Below are 17,569 nucleotides of genomic sequence, written 5' to 3'. Positions count from 1 at the left end.
GGCAGGTTCCACAGTATCAGAAACAACCGCCATGAGCTGCCTTGCTTTAAGTAGCCTGTAGGTCTATCATCTTGCAATGACTTGAGATTAAAAAAAATAAATAAATACCTGAAAAACAACAACCAAAACAAAATTGCCAACATGGCTTTTAAGGCTGCATAATGCCTTAAAGGCAAGAAACTTGATACTCCTTTTATGTGAAATAATTAGCTTTGTGGCAGCGTCAACACATACACAAATGTGCACACATGCTCACTTAACACACACACTTTACGGCCACTGCTGCCATCCTTCTGGAAAAAACACCACTAACGCTCTAGTCCTTAAGCTGCTGCAACCCAGACAAAACAGCATTTCTAAGAAAGTGACAGCTTCTCAAAGGTGGTTATTCTACGTCGTGGTCCCCATTAATTTAGGTAATTTAGGTAACATCACAGAATGGAAGGAACGTAATATGTATCGTAGAGAAAGAAAGACATCTTCAGGACCTGCACTTCCTAATAAGCACTGGCTTGACTTTAGTAGAATCAAAACGTGATGGAGGAAGGCTGAATTGCTTCCAATCAGATTTGCATGTTTTTTTGTTTTTTTTGTTTTTTTTGTTTTTTTTTGTTTTGCATTTAAAGTAAGAGAAAGTAAGATGATATAGGATCTGATTGTAGGGTCATTTGCATTATGGTCAAGTGCTAAAATCTCATTCTAACTGAGCATCTTGGAGGACAGTCCCGTGAACCGATGTCAATTTAAGAGCACACTAGCAAAATAGATCAGGACTTGTGTTTTTCTTCAACTACCATACTTTCTCAGTCTTGAGGCATTTTGATGTGGAGGCTATTGCTTCTTTTTTAAACAGACAATTCTGTCGCGTTTTTGTAGGCGATTCAAAATCCCAACGACATCCAGCTTCAAGAAAAAGCTTGGAATGCAGTGTGTCCTCTGGTTGTGAGGCTAAAGAGATTTTATGAATTTTCCATAAGGCTAGGTGAGTATGTACGTGTAGTTTTTATCCTGTGTGTGACGGAGTTATGTTATGTTACAGAGTTTGAGAAAGAAGCAGGAAGAGCTAGCTCAGTGACCTGAGAGATGTCCCACATCCATCTGCAATGTCTTAGGAGAGGCCACTCATGGACAACAATACGTGTGGTTTTCATTCCCTTAAATTCATCTCAGAGTTCCTTCCTCTGAGGTTCTCGGCACATTGGGGGTGTCTCTGCTGCTGGGTGTCCCTCTAGTCTTGTTCTCAGCTAAGTCTCACTCGTAACAGTTTTGTTGTGGTCTGACCACATTTCTAAATGACAGGGGAGTTGAAACAAACAGATCACCGGCTAATCCAAAAAAGAACTTGATTGGTTAGAGTCATGTGATAAATTTAATATAGTAAAACACAGGAAAAACAAACAACATTCCGCTCTTTAGCCTTAAAAGCAACCTGTACAGGTTCAGAATGGCTTTGCAGAAGCAAGAGTAAAGTCAAGTCTGGTTGACAGGAAGCTTGATGTGTCCACCTATGTGATATAACCACTCCCCCCAGGATACAGCTCTCTGAGGTTCTATCAGTTAATGTAATATATCTAGAAAGAAGAAAGGGGTAGTCATGTTCTACTTTACTTTTTCTGTAAGTGAATGCCATATTTTAAGAGTTAAACAGAGAAATAAAAAAACTGGGGGAGAATAATAGCCATGGTGTCGAGAGAACTTGAAGCTAAGACCCAAAGGAAGTGGTTGAATGAGCTAAAACAGTTTTGTAAGAACAGAGAGCCTCTGAAGACTCTCAGATAGCTTCTTTGGTTTCCTTTTTCTGTTTCTTCAAAGTGTGTATCTAGACCCCATGAACTGAAATCTTAATGAGCCAGATTTTTAACAGAAGGAAAAAGATACCACCAAGGTAGAACTGGCTGACTCAGAAGGCCAGGCATTCCCGTAAACGGAAACGGCACGAGATGTCCTTGTAAAGATGCTGTAAAAGACCATTAAAAACCGTAGATCAGGTGCCCGCAAACTTTACTGTAAAGAGCGGATGGTAAATCTTTTAGGCTCCTGGGCCCGCCTATCTTTGTTGCACCTGCTCAACTCTGCCATTGTAGGACATTAGTAGCCATGGTCCACACATTAAGGAACAGAAACAAAGTGTGACTGTGTTTTAATAAAACTTTATTTGCAAAAGTTGACAGTGGGCCAGATTTGGCCTGTGTGCCATAGTTTGGTTCCAACCCTTGCTGTCAAGGATTGGTTAAACGACTTGGCATTGTTAGATATACGTTGAAGGAAAAACTGGAGGGAATGTTTGGAAATGGACAAGAGGATTTAATGAGACTGTTTTGGGGACAGTAATGGAGGTCGGTATCACAATGGGTTTGCAGGAAGGCTCCCCTGGATCAGGTTGGAGTATAGGGGCAGAGACGAGCTGGAAAGGGACCCAAAGTCTTTCCCTGCAGTGCAGGTTATCTAGCCATGTTTTCTGGGCCACCTCATTTCCTCCCCTGTCATGAAAGGCTCTCTCCTCCACATGATCCAAAAACACGTAGCTGTGGTTTCTGAACAGTGGCAGGAGTTAGCACTGTGCACACTGGAGAGTTCAGCCGAGCTTTGAGAGACTCGGATGAATCTGCGTGGCCCTGGGGGTCGCAGGGGAGGCAGTCTGCTCAGGCATGATGGGCTGCCTCTTCTTATCCACACACATCACCCTGCACACAGTTATGGCAAAAGGCATGGAGAAGAAAGGTTATCTCTGAGAATGTCTGCAGGACCTAAGAACTATGCTTTTTGAAGAATCTCCGTGGGCCACCTCAAATGTGTATTACTCACTTTGACTTTCAGAAAAAGCTCTTCAGAGTTTATTAGAATCTCTGACCTGTCCGCCCTACACACCGACCCAACACCTGGAGAGGGAGCAGGCCCTGGCGAAGGAGTTTGCGGAAATTCTTCATTTTACCCTTCGATTTGATGAGCTCAAGGTTAGACCGCACACGCTCAGACAATTTAACAAACTTGTCCTGAGTACCTACCGTGTACAGGCACTCTGCTAATGCCGTGGGGTGGGGAATCAGTGAGTAAGAGGTGTCTCCTTCCCTACAGAGACATGTAAGCTGAGAATTTGCCTTCTTTACAGTAAAAGTGATGTAGGTCGGTGGTTTGTAAACAGAAATTCAAAATCTGCCAAATTCAATAAGAGGAATCCTTTTCAAGTGGAGAAGGACTCCATCTTGATGGAGAACAAGGATTCTTTCCCTGAAATCTAACTTGTAGCCATACGATAAAATAATAAGGCTCTGAGGATTTTAAAAAATTGTCTTAAATGTATAGTTTTTTGTGAGAGACAGTGTGTGAGCAGGGGAGGGACAGAGAGGGAGACACAGAATCCGAAGCAGGCTCCAGGCTCCGAGCTGTCAGCACAGAGCCTGATGCGGGGCTCAAACCCACGAGCTGGGAGATCGTGACCTGAGCTGAAGTTGGTCGCCCAACTGACTGAGCCACCCAGGCACCCCTCTGAGTATTTATTTTTAACCAGAAGTTGCTTTGACTGTTACAACCAAGAGACGTCCTATTATGTTTATGTAGTCTGGTGTCTGGGCTCCTAATGCGCATCCCCCATCTGATGTGGAGAGATGACCTTCTTTCCTCTCTTCTGAATTTCAGATGAGGAACCCGGCCATTCAGAATGACTTCAGCTACTACAGAAGGACGATAAGTCGCAACCGCATCAACAACATGCATGTGAGCCCCTGGGTCCCCCGGTCTGTGTGTGCCCATTCCCCATGTCTTCCTCTGATTTCTGCTTCAGGCAGGGCACAGGGAGAAGCCAGCCCTCTTCTGTGATTCCCTTTCCAGCAGACATCGTGTCGGGATTTTTGACCATCTGTTTATCAATCGCATATTCTCTTCTTAACTTTCATCAGCTAGACATTGAGAATGAAGTCAATAATGAGATGGCCAATCGAATGTCCCTCTTCTACGCAGAAGCCACGCCAATGCTGAAAACCCTCAGCAACGCCACCATGCACTTTGTCTCCGAAGTGAGTGAACCTACGCACCGAGGTCCTTTTTTCTGAATTACACGTAAAAGCTGCTAGCAGGACTAACCTCCTTCTGTGTCTCCCTCTTAGAACAAAACCCTGCCAATAGAGAACACCACAGACTGCCTCAGTACGATGACAAGTGTTTGTAAAGTCATGCTGGAAACACCGTAAGTTCCATCGGTGGTGGATTCATGGTCAGGGTTCACCTAGAGAGGGCCTGTTAATATGTTGACGATTATGATGGTGACGACGATGGTGACATTTGGGTCAACACGTTAACGTGGACATGTATATGATCTGAATCCATTTCACAAAGAACGCTGGATGCTAAGTGTAAGTCGCCCCAATTTGTAGTTGAAGAAGCTGAGGTCCAAATTGGTTCACTGACTTCCCAAAGGCTGCATAGCTTGTTAGATGGCAGAACTGTGACTCAAATCAAAGATGCTGTGGAAGATGTGGAAGGGCCACGTGGAGGGTTGGCCTAAATGACTGGATATTATTATGAGTATGTGGGAGAAAAGATTTGACAGAAGATTTAGAACAAAGGGTAGAGGTGGTAGGACTGAGGCAAGGGTGATAATGGAGATTTCTCTCCATCTGTCCTTCTCATTCTGTCCCTTCCCTTCCCTCTCTGTCTCTGTCTGTCTGTCTCTCTTAGTTTCTTTGTGCTTAAACTAGTTGCTAGATTTTCGAAATGGCTGAGGTCGTTAATGGTGAGGCAGCACAGTAATGAGGAGATACACACCCACAAGTCAGGGCTCCAGCTCTCTCTTTAGCTACTTCTGTGTGCCGGCAGACAAGCGAAATGGCCTGTGTGGGCCTCGGTTTCCTCCTCTGATGAAGTTCCCATAATGTCATCTGTGCTGTAGAGGGCTTGGGAGGGCCAAAGACATCAAAAGCACCTTATAAAATGTGATCCTCTGTTCAGATGTAAGATGGTGTTAATTTCAAATATTTCACTTATACCAAAGTTAAGACTTGTTCCAAGACAGAAATAGTAATCATCTTCATTGTGGGCCTAATTCATAATGAGAGAGATGTTAAGAAAGCCTCTAAAATTATCTTGAATTATCTGAATCATCAGGGACCCTGTCAAGGTAAGTGAACAAAATTCACACTCCACAAGTACTCCCGGCCCAGTGAATGGTACATAATTTCTTTTACGCATCTTTGCCAATCCAATTCAATCTGCAGCCTGTGTCTTAACAAAGGAAGTTACTCTGACTGGAGACATGATCGCTGCTCTGTAGCAATGAGCCTGATTCTTTCTCTCCATAATGAAGCCATTATTCTCTATAATCTTGGACAGCCAGAGGGACCTGCTATAAAATATTCAAGATTGATGGGTGGGGGGGAGTGATGTACGTGATGAGCTGGCCCGCTGAAGGGCAGAAGAGAAGAGAATTTACTGCCCTCTAATTTACCTTATTTTCACACTGAATTGCTGATTGGATAGATTCAAGGAGAATGATCATCATGGGTTTCTTTAAGAGCGTATTAACCTGGTTGTTGCAGGTATGGGATTGCTCTCAAGAGATGATTGGAGGAGTCTAAAGTAGCCAGAAATGAACGTGCTCTGGCAAGAAGAAACACAGCTGCCATTTCTTCTCTCTTCCAGGGAGTACAGGAGTAGGTTTACAAGCGAAGAAACGCTGATGTTCTGCATGAGGGTGATGGTGGGAGTAATCATCCTCTATGACCACGTCCATCCCGTGGGAGCTTTCTGCAAGACATCCAAGATCGATGTAAGAATAGTTATGAACTCTGCTTTCTAAATAAGAGCTCGTGAGTGTTGCACAACAGACCTTGCTTTTCTCTCTCTCTCTCTCCGTTCCCCGTTGAGAGGGATCTCTCCCAAGGGGCAAGCCCCCTCGTGGCAGCCGTCCTCATAGCAAGAAGCCCAATCTTCTTCATGTGCTTACAGCCAGACATCCAATCAAAAAGCACAGCAGAAGCACAGAGACACTAATCCCCTCAGCCGGTAGAGGAGCTGAGCAGATGAATAGTCACTTAGCTGCAAACTTCCCCTTCAACGTATCCGATGTGCCATATGAATATATTTTTATATGTTATAGGCATCTTAAAGTTCGCGGCATTGGGAGATACTGGATTGCAAGACATGGCAAGATATGGTCACATTTCAAACAGTATTCCAACTTCCTGTCCTGCCGCCCCCAACTGGTGGCTTCACCCAAATGCCATGCCTTTTCTTGTCATCGGGATATACTTGAGCCCTTTGCCCTGCCCAGAGTGCCGTCCCTTCTTTCGATGTGGGGATTCTTTTAAGACACTCCACGAATGTCACCTCATCCAGGAGCACATCTCTTGTGCCCTGCATGCTCAGAACCTCCCTTCTCCTCTGGCCCCAGAGCACTTAGCATTCTGGATTTTCTGTCTGCAGCATCAACCCAATAGTGTATCTCATGTGTTAATGTAAAGCCTTTCAGGGGCACCTGGGAGGTCAGTCGGTTGAGCATCCAACTCTTGATTTCAGCTCAGGTCACGATCACATGTTCGTGAGTTTGAGCTCCACATCGAGCTCTGTGCTGACAGCACAGAGTCTGCTTGGGATTCTCTCTCCCTCTCTCTCTCTATCTCTCTTTCTCTCTCTCTTTACTTCCCTCCCCCCACCATATAAATAAACCAAAAAAATACATATAAAGCCTTTTAAGGGCAGAATGGGACCTCTTGGTATTAACTTATTCTGATAATGCTAAGTTTGGGCAGCACACTCTATTTCTACTCAACTGCACAGAGCAGCATCTCTGATGCTTTAGTGCTGTGCCAACAGAAAGTCTTCATGCCCAGAGGGACCACGAGTCAGAAGGATGTAAGGAAATTTATCAGTTAGAAATGCACCTTGGGTTACTCATTTTGCAGTTCTCGCCTCCTAGCACAGCTAGTCATGGGTCTTCATAGAGTATTATTTTTAGGGCAGTGATTTGTGTTTGCCAAGAAAAAAAGTGTTTAGTATAAAAAATTAGGAAAATCTAGGAAATCAAAATACAGAATGTTAAATGTATCTGTAGTAACCTTACCACAGACAGATGACCATTGTCGATATGGCAACATATCTTCGTCCCTTCTTTTTATATGGATGTTTGTGTAGATGCATGTGTGTACCTAACAAATTAGCACCCTGCTATAAATGCTCTTTTAAAACATTTATTTGCATAACAGTATAGCATGGATTTTTTTTTCATGCCAATAAATATTTTAACTGTATTCTTTGTGAGGCTTTAACATTTTTTATACTATGGACTGAGTATAAATAACTCTTAATAACTCCATGAATATCATTTGAATGTGGATGGAGTTTATTACGTGGTAACTCACGGGACATTCTCATTTACCAGTGCCATTTGGTAACTTGTCACAGAGTCAAAAAATAAAAATATACTAGGTACAATTATGTCTTGTAACCCTAACCTTTAAATAGCTTGTCCTTGCTTGTCATTTACTGAGTCTGGTGAGGTCGTAAATATGATATAATGTTAAATCTAACCACACATAGTCTTCATGAAATGTATTTGTTCTTCGATCTCACTAAGAAAGCTTTGTTCCTACTGAAGTCTGCATGTTTCTCCGAGAAAGTTTCAGATTTACCTAACGCAACATGTGTTCAACATGGGCCATTTTCTTTGATGACATAAAGGAGCTCCTTCAGATGCCAGTCTGCTGCTAAGCCAGCAGCTACATGCACTGGGTTTATAAATCCTTAGGATATCATCAACTGTGAAAAGACAAGCATTTATTTGTGAAACCCTGAGATGCATATTGTTATATGCACTCACGAAGAAAATGCCCTGGAAACCCAGACGAGGGAGAAGCTGATTCCGCTTAGAGGAGAGACAGAAGGTGATATTTGAGGTGGATCTTGGGAAAGGGGTAGAATTTTCCCAAGTAGAAAGAGGGAAGGAAGAGTACTTCTGGAGGAATGAATCATCAGAGAAAAGTCACCGAGGCCCAGAGGGGTTGGGTCATTGAGAGAACAGATGCTATCCTTGGGTTCCAGGAAGCCAGGCTGAAGTGAGGTGGTGTTTTCTGCTGATTTCCTTAGACTTCTGTAATAATCTGATAAGGAATCACTCCTTAACCCCAGTCTCCAGCCCAAAGCTCACCAAGAATTCCAGACCCGACCTCCTCTGGACACGTGAAGCATGGCCGGCACCAAATCAAAGACAATCCTTTCCCTTACAAACCTGCTTTTCTCCTGGGTTCCTGCCTCAGGTGTTTCATCATCTTCTGACCCGACATCTAAGCTGGAAACCAGGAATTGTCCCTTGGAGCCTGGAATTATTTTCCTTCCTCTTCTTTGCCCCCATATCTTATCAGTCACCGGGTCCCATGGACTGGACGGACCTCGGATCCATACTCCTGCCTCCCCATGATTCTCCATGTCACTGCTGCTCTCACGTTCGACAGCCTCAGGGGCCCTCACTGACCTTAGACTTACATCCTTGCATCCTTCTGATCCCTTCCTATATTGATGACATTGCTAGATTGTTTAACACCTGCCAGGGGTGTTTTCTACAGGCAAAGGCCTGCCAACTCCTTAACATGCTATTAAACTCTCACTGGATCTGGGCCCGACTACATCCCTGGTTGGGTCGTATTCACACCCAAGGCTTTATAATCAGGCTGAGACAGAACTAGAAATTCCCAAAGAGCAGCTACTGCTCTTCTCCCCTTTTCAAGTCATCATTGCTCTTCAGGCATGTTTTACAAGAACACTTTTCACACTGCTGATGAGCTATTTCTCTCCCTTCTTCCACTAGACCATGAAGTCCACTGGGAGAGGGACCAAATCTGTGCATCCCTGAGCTTGATTCCATCCTTGCAAGTGACACATACCTGGCATGTTTGTAGCCTACCCCCACCCTGCACCCGTGACAGACATCTCTGATTGCCCATGGCATTTCTTTCCTGATGAGCCTATATGTGACTCCCAAATGATTCTCAACCCTGTGCTTCTGGCTACGTCCATCAAGCTATCAGGGTCCATTAGGCTGTAAGGTAAAGCTTCCTACATACCAGAAGCATACCCACAGAAAATATTTATAAGAAACCATTATAAAAGAGCTCCTTAGTCTCCCCAAATTTAATACAGAGTGTGAACATCTGAGTTGAAGATGAGTGATTGTATTTTTTGCAGGGAGATACTTCCTTTGTCAAAAAAAATTTTAGGCTATGCATAATGGAATGTGATCTCTATATACGTATCTTTCTTATACTTCCCAAATTATGAATAAATTATATTCCAAGGGCACACAAAAAGACCAAAAACTTGTGTAGGTCCACGCAGGTACTAAATAACGCAAGAATGGAAGAACCCCAAGGAGCCTGCCTCCAAGCACGCACATTCTTAACCTGTGGCCTTCACCAGTCCTCCCCTGATCTAGTGAGGGAGACAGATTGATCTGGGTGCTTCAGTCTCCAAGGCTCCCTGATAAATGCCAGCCTACTATTAGGAACACAAAGAGGTGGTGGTTACTTCTACCTGGTGAAGGTCGTGAGGTGAGATGAGGCCTCCTGGTGTTGGTCTTTAGCTGTGTCCTTTCAAAAAAAGAGAAAAAGAAAGCAAAGAAAAAAAATTAAGTGTTTGCCAGTCCATCAGCTAAAGGAGGAAAAGCACCCTGGAAAGTGGGATGGCAGAAAAATCATCAGGTTTGTCCTTCAGGCAGTCAGTCTGCACCGAGCAACCACTGAGAGGAATGCCCTGCATGTGGCTCTGGAGTGCGAGCCAGGATCGCGGCCTCGATGCCAAGATCACGGCCTCGATGCCAGGATCACGGCCTCAATGCCAAGATCACAGCCTCAATGCCAGGGTCACAGCCTCAATGCCACACACGTGAAACATTCAATGGCAGTAGAGTGTGAGAAGTGATACACAACTTCTAGAAGTGCCCAGAGGCGACCTCTCGCTAACGTGAGGGATTAGGAAGGTCTGCTGGTCGTTTCTGTGTGTGATTTCTCCAGGCAGAAGTAATGTGATCTGATCATGCACACATGGTTGTTTGAACAGATACTATCATGGACGCAATTGCTGTAGTATTAACAAAATGCGGTGCTTTCTCCTCCTAGATGAAAGGCTGCATAAAGGTTTTGAAGGAACAGGCCCCGGACAGTGTGGAGGGGCTGCTGAATGCCCTCAGGTGAGCCTCAACCCTGCACCCCTTCCGAGAGACTGCGAATCTAGATGCTGTTAGGGACCCGGCACTGGAGCACCAGGCAGAACCTCGTGCATGTCTTCACACGTTTAATCTTTCCAACAACCAGCTGAAGTCAGCATCGTTTTTATCATAGCCTTTCTACAGAGGGAAGAAACTGAGATGTAGGGAAATCAGATAATTTGCCAAAAGTCACCCGGCCGAGCACCAAGCTAGAACCTAACCCTGGGTCTGTGTGACCCCACGGGTCATGGGCCTAACTGTGGGCCGCCGCGCTGCTTTATGGTAAGTGGGGACTCACCGGAAGAAGTTTCCCGAGTCTCACTCTCCCCTTCACCTGGCTGCACATGAGAACTGTGGTGGACTTTTGCAAACACTGAGGCAGAGTTTCCAACCCAGACCGAATGAATTCGAGTCTTCGGGGTGGGGACTCGGGCATCCACTCTGTGTTTGTTCTAAAAGCTCCCTAGGAGTCTTGCATACACAGCTGTGAATGAAAACCCTGCTCTACCCTATCTTAATGCCCAGTTTTTGGCAGCGGTGGCCCCTTTCAGCTTCTCCCTGCCAACCACTAATGCCCAAGCAGTCTCTCTCCCAAGGATACGTGTGCTTAATACACTCTAGAGAAGGGATGCTTATTTTTTAGCTATGACACATCTACAGGAATCTGTGGAATCACACTACTGTGTAAATCATTCCTGTGCCGGATTGCAATCTGGAAGGTTTATGGTCCTTGCTGCCTTATTCATCTTTGATTTTCCCGAGTTCCACTCAGTGTTGTGCATGCAGTAAATGTTCAATAAGTATAAGTGGAATGGATCAATAATCTTCTACCTACATACAACACTTACATCTTATTCTCCGCTCCCGAGCACGTTCATCATCACAACTCAGAGGGAAGGTGATCTATTATCCCCATTTAATACATGAAGAAACAGCCACACGTGAAATGAATGAAACTGAGGTTGATGCTATTTTGTGGAGTTGCTAGGTCATCATTCTTCAGAGCAGATGCAACATTAACACGGGAGCCTTCCAGATTCTGTGCGTGAACCAAGCGTTTCTCCACTGGTGCCCACTTCACAGCAGGAGGGCTTCCCATACACAGTGAGACTCTCACGTCCGATTTTTAAAAAAAATTTTTTGATGTTTATATTTATTTTTGAGACACAGAGAGACAGAGCATGGGTGGGGGAGGGGCGGAGAGAGAGGGAGACACAGAATGAGAAGCAGGCTCCAGGCTCTGAGCCGTCAGCACAGAGCCCGACGTGGAGCTCAAACCCACGAACCGCGAGATCATGACCCGAGCCGAAGTCAGACACTCGACCGTCTGAGCCACCCAGGCGCCTCTGATGTTTTCTTATTTTTTTTTTTTTTAGCTTTCCAGCTTCATTGAATCAAGCAAGGTTTTGTGAAAAGCAGGGCAGTCGCCTCTGAGTGTTGGCGTTTGTGGCTTCTGTAGATAGTGCAGTGAAGGAGCACAGGCTTTTGGGGCAGACTCATTTGGGTCCAAATCAGAAACCACGCATGGTTCACAAATCACATGTTGTCAGATCTGGGGTCTGAAATGGATCATTTAAACCTCTCTGAATCTCAGTTTTCTCGTCTGTAAAGTGGAGGCAGTAACCTCTCCTGCAAAGTTAGTGAGTGAAATGAAAACTGACATGAAATGTCTAGGACGTGGTCAAGGTTCGATTACAATTTAATTCCCTTTTCTTCCCTTTTCATAAACCATTCCTATACCAGCTTAATGTGAGGGTGCAGATGTGCTGCCTGGTTTTGCTTGTTGACCTGTGTTTGTGCCCTCTTGTGGTGGCAGTGAGCATAGGAGTCCCCAGGAAAGTAGAAAACCATAGACGTTGAAGTTTTGGGTAATGTTGCTAGCCGATCCATATGCTGAAATTTGTAACTCAGCAGGGTTAGCCTAGATGGTTGAGATCCTGCACTCATTCACGTGACGTCTACCTCCCCGGAAAATGGAATAGCTTATATCTCCCCCGTGTAATTCTTTGATTAGACAAAAGTCTCCTTGTTGAATAAACCACAATACAAAGTTCCTTTGGAAAGAAAAATCAAATATTAAGTCTGTCTGAGAATACTCTGGGCATTGAAATGTGGTTAGTTGGCTAAGGCACAAGCCCCGGGTTGATTTATAAATATCAGTTGTGTCTTTCAAGGTCAAGATGGGCTGAGAGTCTTCCCTGGCACTCTGGCAGGTGCTTTTTACACACTGACCCCCAGTGTTTTCTCTCCATCCAGGTTCACTACAAAGCACTTGAATGATGAATCGACTTCCAAACAGATTCGAGCAATGCTTCAGTAGAGCTCTGCTCAAAGAAGAGGATCTATGTACTGACCTCAGAAGATGTATATGTTTACATAATTTAATACAGATTGATGTTAATACTTGTGTATTTACATAACCATTTCCTCCTTGTCACTGAAATACACGGACCTTAATTTGTATCCTGACTGACTCGACCCAGCAGAGCATAAATTGACTTGAGAGCCTTACCTTTGATGTCTAAAACAAAACCCCCTTCTCCAAAGTCAAATTTGGAGATTTCAATCTTTACTCCCGGAGTCCTTTAACTACACCTGTAACAATCTGAAATTCCTAATAGTTTGTGGTAGTGTTTTAAATCTAGATGTGTAATCTCTCTGGGAAGTATACTTGTAGAAACATGAAGTATTTGATTTCCTGTGTCAGCTTGGCTACAAGAAACACAACTGTTATCCTGACAGAGGGAGAGAGGAATCCAAGAAAAGAAAAATGCATGTGAAGACACAGATTCAAGTGTTTCGAATTCAGCACGCCCCCTCTCTCTCCTCAGACTGCAGACCACATGTGCAGCTTTTTTGTTTGCACGTATTTATTCTGGATTTATATTCCTCTAACGTTCCCTTTTGATTCTTCAAGAGGAAAATCACCTGTGCTTGAATCAGTTTGTGAGAGAGAAGTGAGAATAGACAGATGTGCTGTCATAGCTGAGCTGTGAAAGAGGTTGTCTGGGAAGTGGGGGACGGGTTGGGAGCAAGGACACACAGGCAACAGGACAGTCATCTCTCTGCTTCAACCCTTTGGCTGTGAAACTGTAGTATTTTGATGACATTCCAGTTGTCTGTGGGGTGCTGGGTACACAGTCCCTCCTAAAATGAGCCCTGTCCTCTGGGGACCATCCATACGGCAACAGAGGCCTAGGGTACTTCATTGATTACCAGGAAACTGGGGAATTCAGAGAGGGGAATCCCTGCATTTTCCAGTTCCCTAATATTTAAAAGGCAGCTCCTCCCTGACCACACTGCTGGCTGGTTGGAATGTTTAAACCTTTGGTCTGAGTACCTGGGTTGAGTCCTAGCCTTACTGATCCATGGTGTGAGCTTTGAAAATACACTTAAGCTCTGTGTCTCACTTTCCTCATCTATGAAATGGGCAATTAAAACAATCTCCAAGAGCCCTACAAGGCAATGAGCCAATAAAATGGCTGACTCTTACATGCTTCCTTAGTAAACAGAGGCCAGGAAGCATCACCCCATCTTGTCTTGATGATTGAATATATTTGAATATATGGCAAGGCCTAGAGTCATCCTTTCTGCAGATCAGAACTTGGAATGGAATCTTAGAAATCTCCCGTCTCAACCTCCGGCACAGAAATGAGACAAGGCTGAAGTCAAAGAGGATCAACTCCATGTAGGACTAGAACCCAGGATACCTCACTCCTGAATCTTCCCCTGTTCACCATGTGGCCTATGCATACATACTATAAGATGAGACTGGACACTTTTAAATCAGCCTTAAGTCTGGTTTATATTATTATTTGCCTATTTCTGATAGAAGGAAAGAGTTGCCCAGTGATTGATAATCCCAGAAATTGGGCCTGGGTACATCAGGGTTTCATTCACCATGTTCCAAGGAATAACTTGTAGACACAATTGATTTCCAGACTTTAGTGTCCAGATGGCATTCTCTTGAGTCTTCCAAAAAAAAAAAAAAAAAAAAAAGGGAAACATACTTTTTTTAAATTTTATTTTATTTTTAACAATAACAACAAACCCAGTCAAGTGGCAGAAAAGATTCTCTGGTTTATATCTACATGTCAGTCAACAGAGAGAGAAAAGACCTTTTTCCTTGGAGCTTTTCAAGCTGAACAAGTACAGCTGCCTAGATGGGGGGGTTCTCTCATCAGAACAGAAATGCACTTAGATGGCCTTCACGACCTTTTCAAGCCTAGGGATTTTAATACCTTAGAGGAAGCCAGAAAATGGGGTAACAATGGATGAACAAATTCATTGATTATTCAGCTTAAGAAATCTTCTATTTGGCAGCCACGTGTTATCTTTGGGCAACAACTGTCAAGAATTTTAGAGGCGCTCAATGTTTATCATCATGGAGTCCATTTTTTTTCCTTTATCGGGTGAGGAGCTTAAGTCTTGGAGAGAGGAAAGGACTTGCAGAGTAAATAGTTGAGCATATTTATAATTTTTAATTAGACTTTTTATCAAGTGGGACCAAACATATGGGAGGGGCTGCTGGCCTGCCCCAGTTTAGCCAGGCTGCCTTGTTTCAAAGCTAAGATTCACCCGTACATGGATTCTCAAAAGTCCAGGGCCTGAACTATTGCCTATGATTATCAGGAGGACAAGTTAATTGAATGTCTGTGATCACTACGAGGTGATGGATCTCTGGTCCACTCCAGAGCTACTGTGGGAGACAAATTCTTTTAACAGACTGTCCTCCAGGCATTAGGAGTCCTTAAACAATCATGATTTTTTTTGTGTGCTGCATGCACATGTGTTCAAGATCCATGGGGTGGTTTAGGGGAAAGTGCTAGCCACAGTATCCATGTCAATGTTAATTCTATTTCATATTTGCTGTTTCATAGTTTTCAAGTAAACAGTGTTTGCCATTACTCAGATATTTATTTTTGGGCAGGCAACAGGTGAAAATTACATTTCTCAGATGCACTGCTGCTTTGGCATCATAACTATGTTCGCAGAAATTTTTCATCCATCACTAACAACAACTAATAGAAAGCAAGTGGCAGTGAGTGTTTTGAATTGTGGTAGCCCATTAGGGCTGCAGTATTGATTAACAACCAGAAAGAAAGTCTTGGATACTATCTTTTAACTGTTAGTTAATATCATGCTTCATCATTTGCTTCTACTCATCATCATTATATCAAGACATTAATGGTAAACTGAGGTTTTTATACATCATCACATTTAGGTTAAAAAAAAAAATCATGCTTCCTCAAAAGAAAAAAGAAGCCTACCCAATCTTGGAATCCAACTGTGCAGCAGAATTCAGAGAATTCTTATTCAATCTTGTACCCAAACAGCAACAAACTTTTTTAAAAAATATTAACAATAAAGAGTGGAATTTTATCCTAAAGAGACAAAAATTTTGGAACCCAATTTCCCCATTACATCTATCAAGGCTGTTGCATACACAAAGCTGTTTTAAAATTGTCATATGTTGTTTGCTAAACTCATTGTGATTTTTTTTTGCCTGCTTTGCCTCTTTGTACAGAAGTTTTGAGTGTGAAATGAAAATTAAAGTTTGGTACATATATTTAAAAATATACCTCTATTTTTATGATGTTCAAGTTTGAGTGGGTAATAAGCACATGATCATAGATATTTGCTGAACATCTATACTTGCTAAATACCTGCTTTGGGTACCAGCAAATCACACCATCTGCCTTTCGCCTTCACCATATACAACATAAAATACTTACAATGTTCTGCTCTTGGTACCAGCTATATTTATTCATTTTAGCAAAGATCATTCATTATAAAAAAGACATAGAATAAACAGACATGATTGATATCTAGAGATGCATGAGACCTATTTGTTCAAGGATGCTAAGAATTCCTAATAAATACCCATGTATTCTATTTTTTTAGTGCAGTAACACTTTATGGATTCAGCAAAGTCAGCCATTAACTTATTCTATATAAGTACAATTTTCAGGCAACTTAAGCCCTAATGCAATTCTTTTAAAAATTGAATATGGAAATTTTTAGGACATCCCTGCACCTTTGAAGCTTTTCACCTGAGACCTAATTGTGTGTGCTATCAATAGGTCAGAAAAAGACCTTCCATGGTGCCCTATACAAAAGACAAAGGCACAATAATTAGGATGATTTGGAGCTCAAAGGGAAAGGAGTAGAAATGGGAAATTTTCTGTAAATAGAAACATTGACAGATTATAAATGGACAAAAGCCAGAAGGAGAAAGAAGGAAAGGGACCAAAGGTGAGAGAGAGAGAGACCCTAATTAAATGAGTGTTGAGAGTCAAGAGAAATGAAAAAATGAGTGTGTGTGATTGTCCAGAGGAATATAGCTAGTGAGGAATACCCTTCATGATAGTCAAGAAGTTGGTTGTTAATTGGGGTTCTCTTGGAAGAATGGAGATGAAGAGTTTAGCTGGCCACATTCATGAAACCTGGTGACGTGTGAGTACAGTGCAATCTGTATTCACACTAACTTCTTGCTTTGGGGTAGCATTGAGTAGATAGATTTTACAGGCAGACATTGCTGTTGGAAATGTCTATACTATATGCAGTTATCACAATTTAAGTGATTAATGCTAAATAATATTGATCAATTTACTTAAAGTATTCATGTTCATTAAGTACATTGTTCCATCCAATGCCAAAATCTTGGTGTAGTGGTAAAACAAACAAACAAAAACTTGCTGATTACAACCACACACTCCTCTTATAAATAGAGGTCTTGAGTCTTCTATCTCTTTAGCTCAAAGTCAAACTCCAAAGAAGGGAGTTTTTCTGCCCTGGTCACATCAGGTTCCAAGTTCTATCAAAGTACTTTTTGAAATCGTGGTAAGAAGGATTCTATGTAAGACTCAGAATTTTGTTTAGACTCATGTAGGCTGGAAGATCTTGTAAACTCACTTAAGAATGTCTTTTCCCTATGAATTCTTCCAGTTTTCCCTACAAGTTGCATATTCCTAGATTCTTCCTTTTCTCTGCCTGCACTTACAGTTCATTTTTAAATTGTCCTTGTTGGCACCATGACAGCTTTGTTTCAAACCAGGGGCTACATTTTATTAGCCATTCCTACTCTTCCTAAGAGCTAGCGTCTTCAATCTTGTGACTTGAGGACCAGGAGTTTTAAAAGGTTCCTTACACATTGAAGAAGCATGTCACTAGGAAATATCAAAAGTACTTGAAGGAAATTATAGAATTATTTTCTTCCAAATGTCAGTATATATGGTTTTTCTTCCTTTTGTGTAAGAGAAATAATGCCATCACTGTGGGGAGAGATACAAAGAAAGGTGATAGTGTTATACGTGAATGTGGGTTGAGAAGATAAAAGTAGAGGGAGCTCTAGGTTGAACCAGTTGAGTATTCACTACC

General features: G+C 42.8%; 1 protein-coding gene across 5 annotated transcripts in view; it reads left to right on the top strand.

Moving 5' to 3' along the window:
- Positions 1-15,770, top strand: part of CYRIA (CYFIP related Rac1 interactor A) — a 108,331-nt gene extending 92,561 nt beyond the window's left edge. For all 5 annotated transcript variants that reach the window (XM_086700068.1, XM_086700065.1, XM_086700066.1 and 2 more), the window contains 8 exons: positions 877-982; positions 2,818-2,954; positions 3,637-3,714; positions 3,897-4,013; positions 4,104-4,183; positions 5,635-5,761; positions 10,101-10,171; positions 12,446-15,770. In XM_086700068.1, coding sequence (XP_086556194.1) covers positions 877-982; positions 2,818-2,954; positions 3,637-3,714; positions 3,897-4,013; positions 4,104-4,183; positions 5,635-5,761; positions 10,101-10,171; positions 12,446-12,509 — 780 coding nt within the window. In that variant the 3' untranslated portion in view covers positions 12,510-15,770. The remainder of the gene's footprint in view (positions 1-876; positions 983-2,817; positions 2,955-3,636; positions 3,715-3,896; positions 4,014-4,103; positions 4,184-5,634; positions 5,762-10,100; positions 10,172-12,445) is intronic.
- The last annotated feature ends 1,799 nt before the right edge of the window (positions 15,771-17,569 follow it).

This window comes from Puma concolor, chromosome A3, assembly GCF_028749965.1.
Source record: "Puma concolor isolate L17-30 chromosome A3, mPumCon1.1.hap2, whole genome shotgun sequence".
Taxonomy (NCBI): Eukaryota; Metazoa; Chordata; class Mammalia; order Carnivora; family Felidae; genus Puma; species Puma concolor.
Note: the sequence above shows the minus strand (reverse complement) of the source record. Positions and strands in the feature narration are given on the sequence as shown.